The sequence below is a fragment of the Seriola lalandi genome, unplaced genomic scaffold (assembly GCF_002814215.2).
Source record: "Seriola lalandi dorsalis isolate HSWRI2012SDOR001 ecotype SW California unplaced genomic scaffold, Sedor1 jcf7180002054642, whole genome shotgun sequence".
In the NCBI taxonomy this organism is placed as follows: Eukaryota; Metazoa; Chordata; class Actinopteri; order Carangiformes; family Carangidae; genus Seriola; species Seriola lalandi.
The window spans coordinates 364,863-383,763 of record NW_019525195.1 but is presented as its reverse complement, the minus strand read 5'-3'; the positions used below and the strand labels follow the sequence as shown (position 1 = coordinate 383,763).

At 41.6% G+C, this 18,901-nt stretch overlaps 2 protein-coding genes across 3 annotated transcripts; one reads left to right on the top strand and one right to left on the bottom strand.

The window, feature by feature from the left end:
* The first annotated feature begins 3,110 nt into the window (after window positions 1-3,110).
* On the top strand, window positions 3,111-7,280 carry serpinh1b (serpin peptidase inhibitor, clade H (heat shock protein 47), member 1b). Of its 2 annotated transcripts, XM_023420461.2 has the most exons (8): window positions 3,144-3,233; window positions 3,900-3,931; window positions 4,736-4,885; window positions 5,024-5,216; window positions 5,361-5,631; window positions 5,748-5,846; window positions 5,963-6,195; window positions 6,319-7,280. In XM_023420461.2, exons 3-8 carry the CDS (start codon window positions 4,767-4,769, stop codon window positions 6,619-6,621), a joined length of 1,218 nt encoding a protein of 405 aa, XP_023276229.1. In that variant the 5' UTR covers window positions 3,144-3,233; window positions 3,900-3,931; window positions 4,736-4,766; the 3' UTR covers window positions 6,622-7,280. The 2 variants fall into 2 exon arrangements, with proteins under 2 accessions (XP_023276228.1, XP_023276229.1); XM_023420460.2 differs by lacking the exon at window positions 3,900-3,931 and having other exon boundaries at window positions 3,111-3,233.
* Window positions 7,281-7,897: 617 nt separating this feature from the next.
* Window positions 7,898-18,715, bottom strand: gucy2f (guanylate cyclase 2F, retinal). Its single transcript, XM_023420444.2, has 18 exons — window positions 17,914-18,715; window positions 16,914-17,215; window positions 15,949-16,303; window positions 15,718-15,802; window positions 15,081-15,177; window positions 14,796-14,921; window positions 14,009-14,089; window positions 13,664-13,840; window positions 13,405-13,561; window positions 13,073-13,222; window positions 12,675-12,823; window positions 12,386-12,549; window positions 12,079-12,271; window positions 11,604-11,778; window positions 10,871-10,969; window positions 10,669-10,763; window positions 10,502-10,587; window positions 7,898-9,851 (listed from the first exon to the last, which is right to left on the bottom strand). The coding sequence occupies exons 1-18, from the start codon at window positions 18,653-18,655 to the stop codon at window positions 9,770-9,772; spliced, it is 3,315 nt and encodes a 1,104-aa protein (XP_023276212.1). The 5' UTR covers window positions 18,656-18,715; the 3' UTR covers window positions 7,898-9,769.
* Between the last annotated feature and the right edge of the window lie 186 nt (window positions 18,716-18,901).

Below are 18,901 nucleotides of genomic sequence, written 5' to 3'. Positions count from 1 at the left end.
TTGATGTTCAAACTCTTCAACCAGAGATTAGCTGAAAATGGATTGTGAAGTACTTTTGTAAAGGCGAGTACTGTATGTATTGTATATCAAAAAATCTAAATAGACACAGCCCATATATATCAGCTGTTGTTTAATGCCTTGATACACATTTCATGCCGTACAAGTCCACTGCCCACTTTTATTTATCTTTACCTCAATAACATATTTAATTTCAACTGGACTCAGTCTATTTAATAGAGAGAGCAAATGTCTTAACCTGCGGATTGATATAAAAGTCATTTGATTATCTACTTATAAAACTTTGCATCCTAATGGGTGTTCAGTTTAATGCTACTACATTATAATGTGAGTCTGGTTTAGACTGAGAATTACACAGATTACTGTAACTGTATATGATGTAGTAGCTCTATGCACTCATAGACACAAAACCTCAGAAAGTTACATCACACAGCAGAGCTGAAATATTTCTCAGGTCTTGCATCACTGGCAGCCCTGCTCTACTTCCTCCAGTGAAGTCTTTGTGTCCAGCAATTCCTCCCTGTGGAGTGGTTGCTGTAGCCATTTAGATACACAGTTTATCACCTATCACAGTGTTAAGATTCCTTTAGAAACCCGTTGTTGGATATTTTTTTCTTAATTAAAATATTTGTCTTTTAGTCCTTCCTGAGTTCTTTAAACTGTTTTGGATGCACGTCTGTAGCATTGGAATCAGTAAACAATATGCGCATAAGGAAGGTATATTAGAGAAGAAACCCTACACTGATACATCTGGAAGAGATAAGCAGGACGAGAGGTGTTTAGAAAACCCCCAAACAGTTGCAACAGGCTGCCAAAACCCTGTTAGTCTTTTTGGTTGCAGAACTAACACAGATGGTTTGGTCACAACCCCCCTATAGCTCTGTTTTCTTCAGCAGTAGCAACTATAATGCAACTGCATAAACAACTGTTTCCCATCCATTCCTTACAAAATGTACAATATAACAGTACAGTACAAATCTGTCTTACAACGCATAAAAATAATAGTGATCACCTTACATTTTCCAGTCAGTACCTGTTGACATAATCTATCATTTCAATTCAAATGTATAGACTAGAAATGAAACCAGAAAGCAAAAGAGAGAAGGAGGGAGAGACTCAGCCGAAGATGCAGTTGACCGAGACTAGTGCGGAGGTCAGTGTAATCACGTGCAGATGTTGAATGCCTCTATCCCTGAAATAGCATTTTATTGCTGTAGTTTGCAAGAATTGCTCCACCCTCCAAGGTCTGCTATTCCTACTCTTACATCAGATTCTGTAGTAGAGAAAATGTGACGTATACTGACAATCTTTTCACTCTCACCGGTTGAAATATTCATTTATTGCTGCGCCTGTAGCTCTCACATCCTTCCCTGCCATGTTAGAGAAGATGAAAGTTTCACAGTATTTAAACTGTTTGTGTGTGGTGGTGATTCAGAAAAGTGCTGGAAGAGTCTTTATGCTCACACAGACACGTAGACACATGGTATATATATAGACAGCATAAAGAGGTCACACACAGGGTGTGTGGTCTTGGAGGACCCCTGTGTCTCTTTTATCCTTCCTTAAAAAAACAAAGAATTAACATCTTGTTCTGTTGTCAGTAAAGATACCTTTCTGCATGATTCTTGTGTGTAACAGGGCAGTTTTTCTGTAAAGCTAACATTACAATGCAGTATCACAACGCTGAATTTGCCATGAGATTATGTAGTGTTACAAAATGAATGCCTAACTATACGCAGTCTTTCATGTTTCCTGTCCATGAGCTGCCTTCACATCCTCTGTCTGTGCCTTTGTACCACATTAGGTAGACAATGAAAGGAGTGCTTTTTAAATGGAGATTAAGTGTAATAGGAGCTCTGACCAGGCTTGTCTGATCCAGAAATTGCCCGCACTCACATGCTGAGGAATTTGAGTGTAAACTGTAGCTCCTGGTGCTTTTTTCCGAATGACAAACAACCCCCTCACCGGAGCGAAGCGGCTGCAAGCCTGCCCCCGATCATGTGAGATCCTACTGAGCATGATTTCAATAAGGAGTTAGGATTTGGAGATTTGTTTTCCTCAAACCTTCGTAGAACTTTCTTGATGCCTCCCGCAACCAGTCATTGAAAAAAAGGCCAGTCAGTCATCAGTTGGCATGTCAGGACAGTGTGCTGAGAGCTGCAAAAGAGGAGGAATTTGGGAATCCCTCTGGTTGTAAAGTAGTGTGTGTTAAACATCATGATCAGTATTTTATACTGCACATAATGTGTTGACAGAGTTGACATTATAGCTGTTCATCTTTGATGTCTTTAATATCGATCAGTAAAGACTGAACAGATTTCCATACATTACACATACCCCTTATTTTGTTTAAAATGTTCCTGCACAGAACAAAGGAGGCCCTGGTCAGGACATGACAGTTTTTATGACAGTGGTCCTGCATTACACCCCCATCCTTCCAGCACCCTGCAATCGGCAGCTGAGTTGGACAGACGTGGCGCTGTGGGGGTGGGGGTACGGGTGGGGGCAGGGCTGGAGATCTGGCAACTTCTGTGAAGCATGGCTACAACTTGAATGAAGCTTTTTACAGCTCTGGACGTTTCCATTTGAAACTACACATCAGTCTAATGAGGTTAACTACAATAAATTACTGCGTGTCCTCTGAGAACAGTTGTTTCCATTCACTGGTGTCTTGCCTGCTGAGAATGCAGTGGGGTGGTGTCCAAGAGAGGCTCACACACTCCAAGTCGCAACAACTGCAAAAACAAGCTTTGGCATGCCACATCCTGTATTTTCTTATGCATAAGAATCATTAAGTTCATATTAAAACACAGTTTTATCTTTATCTTTTAGATGTGATGAAACCAATGTTGCAGATTGAGTCAGCAAACAGCATTAGAACCTAGAGGCTGAGGAGTATCTTTATACAACAGCGGCCACAACTGACCCACAATCAGATTTCCTCTGAGTTTCTCTCTGCAGCCGCTCATCTGGAAAGTTTCGAAGCTGAACCCAGATCAGGTCTGAGGAGTTGACTCCAGCCGACCCCCTTCTTTCCAGCCTGTGGGACGTCCCAGCTCCCAACTTCCTGGGGAAAATACAGACAGCCTCATTTGAATATCCCATTCCCACTTCTAGAAAATTCTCTCTCGGGCTATATAGAGCAGGAGAGTGTGCTACAGTTACACAATCCACAGGACACAACTCAGAAGAGAAACCCTGCGACTCTGTGCCAGGTGAGGATTGGAAGATAACTGTCTTTGTTTTCAGGAAGGAATGCAGAGGGTGAATGGGCTGCTTTGTTGTTAAGGTTTAATGTTACAGCGCAGCATTGTTCCATTTTAACCAGTTTGAAATCTTCTGCTATTTCTCTGGCTGTTTGACCTGCATATTTCACAGAATATCTTTAACTTATTTGCGAGGAAAACAAAGACAGATTTGTTGGCAGAGCTTAAAGTTTTCATGCAACTTATCTCAGCAAAGCTTTTTCCCTCCAGCATGCCAGTGCTTTGTCGTCTATTTAAAGGCATTTAACTGCAAATTCACCAAAATGTTCTGTATATGCACCTAATCTGGCTTTTTTATTAACTTCGACCTGTCACTATTTGTTGAGGAGAGGTTCAAATCTGTCCTCTAGAAATCAGTGCTTCTCTACCGTGGCACAGCTGATTGGATGAAAGTTTTTTTCTGCGTCACACACAGCCAATGAAAACAGCTTACGTGTCTGATTGTGAAGAAGTGATGACTAACTACTACAATAACTTAGACATTTGAAGTTTAACGGATGAAAACTGGGGAATAAGAAGGACAAATTAGACAACACAGACTGTTTCCATCAGAGCCTGAATAATGTTTCCTTGCCTGCTCTGTGGAGATTACTACGTACACCTCTTGTCTTTCAGAATGAAAATCGCAGACATCAAAACAACTCAAGGTATCCGAACATGATGCAAAAGTCATTTCTGCTGTATCACAAATATGCAAATACTGAGATACTGGCAACATATGTCTGCACTGGTGGAGAGGAGACAGAAACGTGTTCAGAGACGTCAGGGCAGCTGGTTAATTGCAACCTCAGGCTATATACATTTGGTCCTTTGTTTGAAGTGATGGGATGAGTTAGATACAGCCTACATCAGGCACACACCCTTCTCTAGGACAAAAAGATGGCTCAGGGTGTCGCTACAGAGAACATGCAAATGCATCAAACATAGGGATTTCTGATCCTTATTTCTACTGGCTCAAGAAAAACAAGCGCTTGAGGTCATTAAAGTGCAGATGTGCAACAGTTTGCGTCAATTACAGGAAATGTAGAGAATAGGGAGGTATCATATTACACCCTTGAGTCAGCACACAGCTACACTCCGAGTGGACAGCAGCTCCAGCTGTACAGCTGAGCCTCCAGTTGCTGCTGACGTGGCGGGCAACATGTCTGCCTCAAACTGGAGGCCATCCCGAGCTTCTGTGTGGGCTGAGCCAACCCCTCCCTGCATCTACGTCATCACATCCCATTCTGTGTCCGGGCAGTTTCACATTTTCTTTCTGCTGAATTTATAGTTTTAAAAACTAAATATAGTTCGGATATGTATCAATTCCACAAAGTCTCTCTGAGGATATATTCTGACATGTGCCTTCCATCTCAAACTCAATACTTGCATATGCTTTATTTGATTTCACTCAAACAACCCAGATTAAGTCATATTAACCCATATCTTTTTCTTTTGTTCCTTTTTCGCAGGCTGCTACAGCTGCTTTTGGAGACAGACAGGATGTGGATGACCAACGTTGTTGCTCTTTGTCTGCTGGCCCTTGTGGCCTCTGCAGAGGACAAGAAGCTGAGCAGCCATGCCACCACGCTGGCTGACAACAGCGCTAACCTGGCTTTTAGGTCTGCATCCGTATTATGATTATACATTTGTAACATAAAGTGGCCTGATTATAGTCTCAATTATTTCTATAGATTTGCTTAAGCACTTTTTTCTTAGAAAAACATAAGTAAATAATTGTTTTTGTGATTTTGATTTAGCCTCTACCACAACATGGCAAAGGAGAAAGACACAGAGAACATCCTCATCTCTCCTGTGGTGGTGGCCTCCTCTCTGGGGATGGTGGCTCTTGGTGGAAAGGCCTCCACTGCCTCCCAGGTCAAGACCGTGCTGAGTGCTGACAAACTGAAGGATGAGCATCTGCACTCAGGGTTGTCTGAGCTGCTTTCTGAGGTATGAAGAACAAATATAAAACACAGTACATTAGACCTCATTATCAACAATTTTAAATTTTGGTACCAGAAGAGGCTTCAATATAGACCCTCAATAGTTTCAAACTTTTGCACATTTGTCTGATTATATGTTGCTTCATCCCAGGTGAGCAACGCCAAGACACGCAATACTACCTGGAAGATCAACAACCGCCTCTACGGCCCCAGCTCCGTTTCCTTCGCTGACGATTTTGTGAAAAGCAGCAAGAAGCACTACAACTACGACCATTCGAAAATCAACTTCAGGGACAAGAGGAGCGCCGTGAACTCCATCAATGAATGGGCGGCGAAGTCAACAGATGGCAAACTGCCTGAGATCACCAAGGACGTGCAGAACCCAGATGGAGCCATGATTGTCAATGCCATGTTCTTCAAGCGTGAGTATAAACAGTATTTCTGATTCCGAGCCTGGTATGTTTCACATTTTTGATCATAACTCTGAAACGTGACTGTACAGAGGTATAACAGAGTCTTTTAATATTTCGTCCCACAGCTCACTGGGATGAAAAGTTCCATCATAAAATGGTGGACAACCGAGGCTTCCTGGTTACTCGCTCATTCACCGTTGGAGTTCCCATGATGCATCGCACAGGTGAGTCTCTCCGTCATCTCTGCTTCTGATCTTATTATGTCTTCAGAGCTTCATAGCTGCCTCAACAAAAATCCAAGCAAGATAAGGTATCTGATTAGTCTGACTGCGCTTCACAGGTCTGTATGACTTCTATGAGGACACAGCGAACAACATCTTTGTGCTGAACATGCCTCTGGGCAAGAAGCAGGCCTCCATGATCCTCATCATGCCCTACCACCTGGAGCCCCTGAACCGCCTGGAGAAACTCCTGACCAGGAAGCAGGTGGACACTTGGCTCAGCAAGATGGAGAACAAACCTGTGGCCATCTCTCTTCCTAAAATCTCTGTGGAAGTCAGCCACAATCTGCAGGTAAATTGGTGGCAATTTGGTGATTTGATGGTTATCACAACATAGATATCCAAAAATCAGACATCAAACAAAAATAACCTTAACCCTGTGTGTTGAGCAAATCTGTCTCTTTGTCTTCTCCAGAAACACTTGGCTGAGCTCGGCCTGACCGAGGCCGTGGACAAAGCCAAGGCTGACCTGTCCAACATCTCTGGAAAGAAGGACCTCTACCTCTCCAACGTCTTCCACGCATCGGCCCTGGAGTTGGACGTGGAGGGAAATCCGTTCGACACCAACATCTTCGGCACCGAAAAGCTGAGGAACCCCAAACTTTTCTACGTAGATCACCCCTTCATTTTCCTGGTGAAGGACAACAAGACCAACTCCATCCTTTACATTGGCAGAGTGGTTAGACCCAAAGGAGATAAGATGCGTGATGAGCTATAATGTTAATGTTGTGAATCACTTTGGGTAGCTTTGTGAAATTATGTCAGGATCCTGTGTGTGCATTTTGGTATTACTGTTACCTCATGAGCACATTCCAATAGACAATCTGTGGACTGAAAATCTGAGCTTACTGTTTTTAGACACACTACACCTTCCCAGGGAACAATTTTGTATGTTTAAGCCTCAGCGTTAAGCCTCCTTGGATTGAATTATGTCCTTAATCACACAGAAAAACACAAATATTTGCCTAATTTGAGATTTCCATAAACGAAAAGCAGTTGGCACAACAGACAACATGCTTATATTAAGTATGATCTCTTTTTCTTTACATTCTATTTTTGCAATTGTGGTTCAGCCATGATTAATGTGCTCTTCTTGCAGTATCTTTAATGTTTAAAGAAAAAAAGATCTTTGCACAAGCTTGTCTTACAGATCTGTCTCACTCCCTCCCTTATTTTGCTTCCAGTCTGCACTGCACTGAATTGTTCGTCTACACAAGCTGAGTTTGCAGTGGAAAGGTGGCAAACGTCTGATGCTTAATTTATGTCCACTTGCCAACCATACAGTTGTTGCTGCAGGTATTTTCCACAAAGAAGCTGTTGGAACTGTGTGTTTATGAAATCATGTGTTCATTTTCCAATAAAAATAAAGGAAATGCTCTTTGTGTGTGTGTCCTGTTTTTATAAAAGCATGCCTGAATACAACAAAAAAGCAGTTGATACAGTCCTCTGGAGTGCTGAACAGAGGAATGTGAGCACGCAAGAGTTAACATCTCAAAGGAAAAGGGATAACAATCTTTCCAGTTGACTAGAGGTCAAACAATCCTGCCATCTCTGGAATGCAGGGACATGACAATGGCCGCCCTTTCCTCATACTGCTAATCTGCTGTAGATAACCAGCCAGAGAATTTGGTGGTTCATTTCTTTAACCACCACTAGCCTTAATAATAAGTGGGATCTTTGTTAGGACGTCCCAACCAGAGGAAAAGCTGACTCTGCGGTGGAAAAACTGGAGTGCAGGGTTATCATGGTGAGTGGGGAACTTAATCTCCTGCCGTTCCAGCACAGCAAATGAAAAGGTGTAGCTGCAACTCAACAGTGGGTCAACAAAAGAATCAAAATCAGTAGTTTTTAACACCTTTCACACACTCAAAACATTAGTAGTAGTAAGAAATACAGTAAATGGCTTAGATTTTTTTCCGTGTAAGAGCTGTAGCACCACCCTCTGGTTGTAAAGAGTAAAACGACTATAAGCAAGATAATTATGATGTTACAAATCAATGGTTTAATTATTTTATCATGTTGTATTTACATGCACATTGTACTTTGCAGTGCAGGAATAATACACAAGACAAAATAACAACATATAAATTACACAATGTGCAAGTCTCTGACTGACTTTGCTGTACACCAAGCATGAATTACGCTTCTCCTATAGTCAACATTAAAATCATAGAATATAAGGGGATTATTTCCATTTGTTGTTTAAAAAAAAGACAATAATTGTCTAAGGTTTGGTTGAGATGAGACTTTATATTTTGGGATTTAGGTCAAAACTTTGAAGAATACATTTCTACGAAGTAACATATTAATATCATTATCATTTATTTGGATTCATGTTTTTCTTTTAAATTTGTGCTCTCAGGTATTCCCCTACACCTACATGCCATTTCAATAAACTGCATCAGCATCTACATTTTGTCGCTTTTATTCTTTTACTTCAAAGCACTCAATAATAAAAAAATCTGTTCAATGCTTCTTAGCAAATGTCTTAATTTGAACACTAGATGGCGGTGTTCAGCCAGTGCACAGCTCGCACACATCACCATGCTTCTGTGAGGGAAACTATACCTGACACTCTGGAAGTGTTTTAATGTACCCGAGTAGAAGGGTGCAAAGTGAGCAGTCACACTCCCAGATATGATTAATGTTGTACACTCAGCTTGCTTCCCTGAACGCAGACATAAACATCTATGGATTTATGTACAAAAGTTACTCTGTAGTCAAGAAAGGTGGGTTGATGTTGTAAATAATTTTGTTGCGTGAACAGGCACACACACACAGATTGTGTTCTTATATTGACACATTAAAGAGAGGATGTAAAGTTAACTGTGATAACAGAATAATATGCAAAAAAAAAAAGAAAAGAAAAAAAAGCTGAAATGTTGATCTATTATGAATAATTTCTTTTCACATCATAGCTTCATATTACAGGACTATTATTGATAGCAGGAGTGTCATATCATTCAGAGATGTAGCAGAAGCATGTAGCTGTATCAGTCAACTCAATTTACTTCAACCAGAATTATAGATGATGATATCAAGTGTTACAACAACGTGTTAGTGGAATAAATCAACCACTGAGCACTTTGGAAATAGTAAAATTCCATTGACTATAGCAGAAAAGAAAAATAATCTTTCCTTTTCATTAGTGGCAATCAATAAGAGGGTGACATCTTTAAAAAAATAAATAATTAGACAATTTATAGGAAGGGGCATGTATGGACTGGACTGACTGTTCCTTCTCATTCAGCTCTAGTAGAGTAGAAATAAAAGTGGCAAATTTCTCTTCTTCTCTTTTGATAGTTATATACAATAGCAGCCTTTGCCTCCAGCCTTGGAGGGCTAATAACATAATATAATATTCAACCATAGCTAAGTAACAGGCTTGGCTCCACAACTCTATTATGAGCTTTCATGACAAACTAAAAACAGACATTATAAGCAGAAAAAAAACAAACATTTCATTTTGAAATAGGCGTTTTGGGGCGTTCAATCTTCCGACGGGTGAACCTCTGGTTGCCCTGAAATAGGTGACCACTCAGTGGCCAGTGTGTGTAGAGAGGAGTGAATGAGTGAATCCTTCATTATGGAGCGGGTGCACTTTCCTTGTGCTTCTCGGCAGCAGATACGTAGGCAGGTAATGCGACAACTCTCATTACATTAGCACCGTTGCGTTCTGCTGCGTTGGCTGCAGGCAGATTAGCCAGTCGATGGACAATCCTATTAAACAAGTCTGCATTAAGCCACAGTGAGAGGCTGCGTGGTGCCTCGTCTGCTCTGCCTGCCCCTCCCAGCTCTTTGTCTCTTTCTTTCTCCGGATGTTTCTGGTTTTGCTTCTTTCATATCTTTGCTCCTCTTCCTCTCATTTAGATCTTGTTGTCCACCTGCCTGTTGGCCTTACGAAATAGTGTCTTGATCTCCTCTGTCACCATCTCCTGCCAGTTATCCCTAGTAAAGACAGAGGAGGGAGTTCAGACCAATATTGTATTTTACAGAGACATTCATTCTTAAGCAGGGCTCTAGGATGTAAAGAAACAGAAACACTTTGAAAGAGTACCACAAAGCACACAAAAAGCACAAACAGTAAAACGAATGCTAGAAGTTAATTATGAAAATGTGCCAGCCACAAAGTAAATGAAGTCAACAAAGAGGGCTTTCACCAATCTGATTAAGAACATGTAGAAGATGATAAGATCAAGAGATTAATGAGAATCGTAAATCACAAAGCCACGACTAAGGTTCAGAACTCAATGAGAGGGAATTGTGTCTGCGCAGGCTCAATGGTTGACTTTGGTCACATCAAATCAGCCACGATGACATTTCCACAACACAACACAACACAACACAACACCAGCTGGCATGCAGGTCTCTACCTCCTGTGTTTGAACTAAGAAGGTCAAGCCTTTTTCTCGGCTTTCTTTCTCCTGTACGCGGCTATATCCTCAGGGTTCAGCCCGTGATTGTTTTCCCTGAAGTGACATGCGGATAGTTGCAGTTTGCATGAGTCGTGTGTCAATCGCAGGTTAATGGCAGTTAGGCAATTTTCGATCAGATGGGAGTTGATAATGAGAATAATAACAGTGAGTTGAATCTCTTACCCTGGTTTGATCTCTGGTGGTTTTGGCAAAGGCTTTGTAAAGTTTGTTTTCCCCACGAGCCAGTATGTCTCTTCAATACCTTTACCCTAGCAGAAAAAACAAAAAAGGCATGGATAAGAAAATCTGAGAGTGTCAAAATATTTGCCAACACTGAGGTTAAATGTTACCTTCAACTCTGTCTTGCCTCTGACTTCTATTTTATAACCTTCATTGAGAGAATGGAGGATCTTCACAGTGCTCATATTCACATGGATTCTATAAGCTGATGGCAGAAGAGAAGAGAGAAAGAGATTGGACCAAGAAACAAAAAACAAAACATGAAGCAACACAAAAAAACACAGTGGGTGATGTGTTCGGTGTGATACTCACGCAGCCCAGTGGATTCCATACGAGAGGCAGTGTTGACGGTGTCTCCAAAAAGGCAGTACCGCGGCATAGTCAGACCTACCACCCCAGCAACACAGGGCCCTGCAAACACAAAAAAACAGACAGATATGCAGAATAATATGATTAAGAAAAAGAGTAGCTGTATCACTCTCTGATTGTTTTTGTTGTTTCTCATTTGATATATGGTTGCTGCATCTTACGCACTGAAGTATCAGTTGTATAGCCTTCACTATATGTATTACATGTATTTTTCTGCATGTGTGTTCCAGCTGCACATAAGAGAGGGAGATGAAATAAGACCTGGAGCTTGTCCAGTCTAGAGCTGGATTCAATAGTGAGACTCTTATTAGTGAAACTGAGTCAAAACTGAGACTGGGACATAACAGAGTAAGATTCAAGACCATGAAAGCTATTGTGTTGGTGTATTTGGCCTGTATTAGTTACTCAACTCATTCGTTACTTAACACTCAACATTGAAGCCTTATTTTTACAGTAGGGGAATATATGGATATTTGTCACCTTTGACGTAGACTGAAGACATATCGTTCATTTTACATGTCAAAATCAGTCCTACAATGACCGGTCACGATGGTGTTCAATTTTATGTATTCTACAAATGGCTGTACAGAGGTACTGGACCACCTGCTCAACTGGAGCAGAATGTTAATAGGTGTAAAATGATGTGATGAGGACTCTGGCTTTGAACTGGACTCACCTGAGTGGATTCCTATTCGTATCCTGACGGGAACATCTGGCATGTGCCGCATATGGAAGGTTCCCACTGAGCTGAGGATGTTCAGAGACATGTTGGCGATCTCAGCAGCATGCTTGTTGCCGTTTCTCTTTGGCAGACCTGATGCTACCATGTAAGCATCACCAATGGTCTCCACCTGGGCAATGCCAACATTTAGTTATGGACAAGAATGTGTCACTGGTTACTGGTTACATGGCTCAAACAGTAGCTTTCAGGTCTCTTTAAGGTCTTGTGCTATACCTGTTTACTAAGTACACCTCCTGTTGATCACTCCACAGTGTCAGGTTGAAACAACATTTCTGTGAATATTGCTAAGATGCTGGAGGGATGCATTCATAAGCCTTAAACTCTGCAAACTCCATAAACATATCACTCATTTTCAAACACATTGATTGAAAATGAGAGTGTATTATGAATATCAAGCATGCTTTCTGACCTTGTAGACATCGTGGCTACTGAGCACAGCGTCAAACAGAGTGTAGAGGTCATTGAGAAGGTCGACCACCTCGATGGGATCACTCAGCGAAGAGATGGTGGTGAAACCTACAATGTCACTGAAGTAGATTGTCACCTCGTCAAAGTACTCTGGCTCCACTGTGGCACCAGTCTTCAGAGCCTCGGCCACAGAACTGAAGACAGAGAGGCAGAAAAGTGAGATGAGATTCAGATAATCATGCAACAAACAGTATATTTATTTCCTAACTTCACAGTGTGGATTGGATCATGGTGTGTGGTTAACTCACGGTGGGAGCATCTCAGACAGCAGTTTTTCTGTTCTCTGCTTTTCCACCTCCAGCTCTTCTGTTCTCTCTCTGATGAGGTCCTCCAGGTTGGAGCTGTACTGCTCCAGCATCCTTAGCATGGAGTCAATGATGTTGGTCTTTTTACCCTTGTTGATGAGCTTGAACTATTTGTAACAAAATACAGATTCATGTTAAACAGTGTAATATTTTTTAAAACTGGTTTACGTGAGTGAAATAACAACTGTATAGTTTGGAATAATATCACACATCGGTGTCTCCAAAAAGTTACCCTGTCAAAGATTTCGTCAAAGTTTGGTCTGCGGTCAGGCAGTTCACTCCAGCACTGCTTCATCAGCTGGATACACTCCAGTGGAGCCTGGTCCGGGGCCACGGTGGGGCGACACATTGGAGGAGGCTTCTTTACCTTACGGATGATCTCTGGTGAGGAGATGGTGGAGATGGGACACATTAATCCAGTGTCAAACAAGAATTTGTAGCAGTATTTTGTCACACTGTTGGCTGTGAGCTTTGCTGCCACAAACAAACAAATTGGTGGTGGCTGTTGTGTTGGTGAGATGTTCCTGAAATTTACATCTCACTTGTCTCAAAACATTTGAAAAACTCCTTTCTAATTTGTCTGCTTCTCTTAATCAGCATCTCCTCCTTTGTAATGGATGCATACAGTACCTTCAGGTGGTAGACCCAGCATGCAGTATGGCGGCCCTCTGACCACCACCTCTTGGAGGATAATAGAAAAGCTATACACATCTCCTTTATAGGTCCCTTTACGTGAGCTTGCAAGGTCTCTCAGGAACTCTGGAGCTGTCCAAAATAGATCTGAGAGGACAAAAGAAAGAATTCGATATCAGCCAATGAAGACAGATTTGGCGACGTTTTGTGTATACATCACTGGACACTACCAGTGAAAAAAATAAATCACAGATGATTTATATTTATATTGTCTTCCAAAAAAATGGAACTGTGTTGTGATTTCCAACAGGTTGGGGTTACGCTCTTACATTCAGGTGGAGGTTCCTCTATGGGAGCTTTCTGAGACTCCAGCAGCTCATTGAAGCCATAGTCAGTAATCTTGAGGACAAAACGTCCGTCAACCACACAGTTACGAGATTTTAGTCTGCCGTGAGGGAATTCTCTGTGGTGAAGGTATTTCATACCCTGGAAGCAAAACACATCCAACTCACATAATATATCAGAGGTAAAATTCACTTTTGAAAATCATGGCAAAATGACAAACAGGGTTATCATATTTATGTTTACCTTGATGAGATCAAGCAAAAGTGAGGACTTGAACATCCAGTCTAATTTAACGTCCTCGTTCCTCAGCAGGTCCTGCAGACTGCCCCGCGAGCAGTGCTCCGTCACCACCGCAAACATGGAGAAGTCCGAAAAGAAGCCCAGGAATGGATTGACATTTTCGTTTCTCAGGTCCTTCATCTGAGAGCACATAGGTGGATAAACAGGTAATGCAAGGACAGAAGAAAAGAAGGTATGTTAAGATACACACAATAAAAATGTGTAGCTTTTCCAAACCACTTAATTTGAGTGAGGATTCTACTTTGTGTCCGTTGTTATCCCCCCACAAGTCAAGACATGTTTCTCTACCTTTGTGAAAATCTTTGTGGTGCTCTGCTTCACCTCCTTGAAGTGGCCCTCCTCAAATTTCTTCAGCCAAACCCAGTCGCCCTGGAAGAGGAGCCATGTTGTTACAGAAGAAATGTTGCAGGTAAAAAATGGAAGGGTTTACTTCCTTAAAGACTGTGTGTTTTCATTTTTGCTTCAAAATGTGGCAATATACCATTGTCGTGATAATGAACAATGCAAGTAAAGTTGAATCGAGAGCAACTGGACTTGGTTGTAGATACGTGAAGACATTTCACTTCTCATCCAAGAGGCTTCTACAGTTCTGAACAAGCTTCACCAGTAAATCAGAACTGAAGAAGCCTCTTGGATGAGAGGTGAAATGTCTTCACATATCTACAACCAAGTCCAGTTGCCCTCAATTTTACTTTTCTTGAATGACTGAGAATCTTGGAGGTGTTTGTAGGTATGTAGGTATTGCACTAATTCCAGATTACAAATCTTACAGGATACATGTTTATACAAAACAAGTGAAAGTGATTTAATTAGAAAGAACAAAAACGTGAACAACACCTTATTTGAACTTTAACCAGAACAATTGACTCTACTCCACCTTTAACCAAAAGGTTTAACCTTACTTGAACCCCCAGTACCACTTAGAATGAATGGCCCTGACATGTGCTTCACAAGGACACCCTTCACTCCCTCAACAGATACTTACCATTTTATTTTTAATTAAATGTTTTAATATTGTTTTGCAGTACAGGTTGAAGTAACAAGTGCAATGACTCAGTATTGCAGTGTAACCTACCTCATACACGGCTACATTTGTTGTCTCATGAGTAGCTGTCTGCATGCTGTTTACAGAGTGTGAGCGGTCTGCAGATTTCTCCTCCAGAGCGCTCTTAGACTCACTCAGATCCTCCAAAGTGATTTTCTGTGGGACATCAAACACCAGGGGAAGATTTAATAGAAATGAGTTGTATCCTGAAAGATTCAGTGTGTCATGTCCAAGGAATGCAGATAAAATTGTGGTCAATAGAGTAGTTAAAGTTTAATTTCATATTGGAAACTAAGATACAGTGAGGCTGATTACCTTTCTGCTAAGCTGGGGGTTGATAAAAGTGAGATCCTCCAAGGTAAGCAAGATCCGATTGGGACCTTTGATCAGCTGGATCTGTTGAAGTCGCCGCCTTTCAATGAGATTTAGAAAAGATAAAAAACTGTCTTGGAGATCGTCTTTGGAGCAAAGAAATCCTTGTAGGAGAATTACTTTTAGTCCAGTGTTAGCGTGTATTCGTGAGGTTGGAAGATACATAACAAGAGTCAGGATTTTTGATATCTGTAAAGTCACAGCATGCAGTAATTTCAAGGACATTTTAAAAGGTTTCTTTGACTTATTGCCATAGGTCAAGGTGATCAATAGTGTGGTTTTTAAATAACTAATTGAAATCCTCACTTGGTTTGTCTGAAATGTTAGCCAGAGTCAAACTCCCAAAACTCAAAAATGTGGCTGACTGTATTTCATTGCTAAGGCTTTAGGGGGCTGTCCCTTCAATCGTCCTTTATTATTCTCGAGCCTTTACACAGAAAATCTATTATTGTGCAAATCACACCAATGAGTATGAGAGAAATGGTAGGAAAGATGGAGGCAGAAAGAATGGAAGAGAAACACAAGGCTTCATCTGTATAATTCTACATAACATGAACCAGTTTGTATTTACAGGCTGTACCTGATATAAAGACTTATACCGAGCCCTCCTACAGCCAGAGTCAAGATGACAGCCAAGACCACTACGATATAGACGACCTCCACACCTGAGGACGACAACAGGTAACTTGATGGTGTGGGAAATTATGGTTGAGGAATAAATTACAAAATGTATGAAATACATGCCATAAAACTGTGAAGACTTGAGTAAACACAACAGACTGTATACAAATGCCAAACTGAAATATCGTACCTCCTGAGCAGATGGCATTCTTTTCAAACCAGCATTTGGAATCAGACGGTGGAGGGGTTCCTCCTGGAAAATTAATGGACCTCCCTGCAAAACTAAGCTCTCCGGACGTCAGATCCACGATATAAGTCTGGTACAGCTGGCTCCCACTGTTGTCAGTGTCCAGGATGACATAGTTGGTCTTGATTTCCCTAGCAGTGTCCACCTTGACCTTCTGGTTGAAACCGCTAAAGGTTGTGTTCTTTGTGAAGTACGCCAGGTTCGAGCCGGACAGCTGCATGCCTGCTCTCCTGGCATTGTGGATGGACTTAGCCAGGAGGTAGATACTGTTATAGATGGTCCCAAACAGGGGGTTAACCTGCAAGGATGATCAAGGGTTGTTGGTTGGGGCACAAGAGAAGACATGATGTGTTACTATATTATATCACTAAAAATGAATGTTTCTGATAAAGAGAGTTAGCAATTGAAAATGCAGGCAAAAATACTACATATGGGATGTTTATAGCACGATAAACATGAGTTCAAATGAGAAATATCCTTGGAAAGACTCCATGGGGTATATGGGGGGAAGAAAGGCAACAGGAAACCCACTCACTTTTTGCTAATTAAAGGGCATGTAACACTGATATTCATTATAAAATGCACAAAATAATAAATCCCTGGACTGTGCTTTCTTATAGAACTACAGCAGAGGAATAACAAAAAGATGGACTTTCATACTAATAAAGACTGACTTTGGAAGATACCTATTTGATTTCTCTAATTCACAATGACTCTTGAACACATTTTGCATGTATTAAGGATGTGGATTTTTGCTCCCTATCCCTTACATTGATACTAGGAAAGGATCACTTCAGCGACTTAAGTTTTTCAGTGTAAAAATGGGCATGTGAATAGTTTTAAGACAGACTTTAAAAAGTGGGACCCTTTCCTTTAACTCCCTAGTGTATCATCCTAAAAGTTCCTACCTGCTCTGCCTGCACGGCCAGCGTCAGTTCCTCACTCCTCTTGGCGGCAGTGAACGCCTCGTTGAAAGACAAAGGCTCAGAGGCCATAGTGATAGTGAGCACAGCATCATAGGCCTCCCTTAGCCTGCTGTTGTTTTGCAGGGGAACGTAGGAGACGTTGGTGTAGGGCACGCTGTAGTGGAGAGTGTCATAGGGAACAAACACATACTTCCCCGAGGTCAGACCCATTTCCCGTGCTTTGAGAAGGAAAGTAGCCTGCTGCTCACCTCCAATCAGGATTGAGTGCATGCACATGATTATGGCTGAAACAGACAAGGAAAAAAACACACAATAAAGTATTTGATTTTTACAAAGTGGCTCATGAAAAGTGATAATATGACCTGTGACTTCAGTATTATAATGATTGAATGTGTGAGCAAGTGACTAGTATGAACAAATACACTCTAGTAAAAAGTACTCCAGTGCCCCCCTCTAGTGGAGTGACTGCAATACCTACTCAAAATGTTAATCATATGATCAGAAAGACTTATTTATTTTATTTATAAACTCAGTTCAATTGGATGCAAACTGGCTGATGGCTCCAAGTAAACCACTGGTTCAAATGATTCACAAAATGAGAGGGTGGCCTGTAGGATTAAGACACTGATAAATTAAGTTGCTGTCCCAGTTCACCTTAACCACAAGGTTAAATTTACAGAGTCAAGATGGCTTCCTCGTCAGATGGCTGAGCTTACTGAAGAGGGTGTGTACCGCTGGGATATGAGAATATTCTTGTGGAGCAAATCAGGAGAGCTGATTGTCTGACGTTTTGCACTCATTCACCTGTGATGTAATATCTGCTCCCCATGTTCTTATATCAATGGTCATTTATTTCTATAAATCCCCTATTTCAAAACTAGATTCAATGCGACTTTATTCTACTTCATGATTATCTCTCACTTTAACACATACAATAATCTTACAGCAATATTTTATCACTGTAATGAACCCAGGTCCTCACCTCTGATCTCTCCTGCAGCTTGGATCTTCCTCAGTGTGTTCTCCACCTCTGTCTCATTAATACCAATAGGTGTAACCAGGCGAACGGCAAGCCCCTTATTCCTTAGAGCAGTGGCCAATCTCCCAGCAGTATCCACCCAAATATCCTCATTGGATGAGACCACCACAACACTGGCCCACCTAAAGTGTTTCAACACGGTGAACAACACCTCAGTGGGGAACGGTACTGTCCTGGCGAAAGTTGGGTATCCTGAGGTGCCTACCAGCTCATAGTTAACACAGCCGTAGGAGAAGACGGCCTTATCCCAGTTCTTGGCCAGCAAAGAAGCTGCAATACAGTATCCAGGATTGGTGGGGCCCAGAAACGCATCCGCCATCTTCTCATAATAAATAAAGGCGGTGAGAGCTTTGGATGTTTCACAGGGCTCCTGGAGGATGATAAAGTCCATTTTCAGGCCCAGATCCAGGTTCAGGTCTCCGTTTATCCTGCTTACAGCGAGCCTGGCGGCCGCAGCAGGCAGCGCTCTGTAGTACACAGGGTCGCAGTTCCAAGGCCCCAAGACCCCCACTTTGAAAATCAAACATCGGACACAACAAGGGAACGTCAGCACTCCGAGGAGGACCCATAATAGAAAGTTATAGAAGGGCAGTGTGGTTAGAGTTGGTCGACTTTTAATGATGGGGATATATGGATGATTGGACTCCCATAGCGTCCCTCTGAAATTTGGAGGAATATGTTGCATTTTCCTTCCAGGATGTCCAAGGTGAAGTGAATCTTTGCGTTCACTTTATTAATTATCAATTAGACCAGTGACACCTGCAAGACAGATGGAAATAAATGTTCTGGGAATAAATAGTTACAGAATAAAATTATGAGCCATATGGCCAAATTGAAGTAACTTACCATGTCTTTGATGCCATCAGGACAGCTTCAATGTCCGGTGAGACAATCTCACAGGTGTCCTCTCGGGTCTGCTTCTCCGTCTCCA

Excerpts from the sequence above, each read along its gene's own strand:
- serpinh1b (XM_023420460.2), top strand. The coding sequence starts at position 4,767 with ATGTGGATGACCAACGTTGTTGCTCTTTGTCTGCTGGCCCTTGTGGCC. Across the intron at positions 5,847-5,962 it reads TCCCATGATGCATCGCACAG|GTCTGTATGACTTCTATGAG; the intron begins GTGAGTCTCTCC and ends TGCGCTTCACAG. Across the intron at positions 6,196-6,318 it reads AAGTCAGCCACAATCTGCAG|AAACACTTGGCTGAGCTCGG; the intron begins GTAAATTGGTGG and ends TGTCTTCTCCAG.
- gucy2f (XM_023420444.2), bottom strand. The coding sequence starts at position 18,655 with ATGCAACATATTCCTCCAAATTTCAGAGGGACGCTATGGGAGTCCAAT. Across the intron at positions 13,841-14,008 it reads CCACAAAGATTTTCACAAAG|ATGAAGGACCTGAGAAACGA; the intron begins GTAGAGAAACAT and ends ATGTGCTCTCAG. Across the intron at positions 10,764-10,870 it reads TATGGAATCCACTGGGCTGC|CTTATAGAATCCATGTGAAT; the intron begins GTGAGTATCACA and ends TTCTGCCATCAG.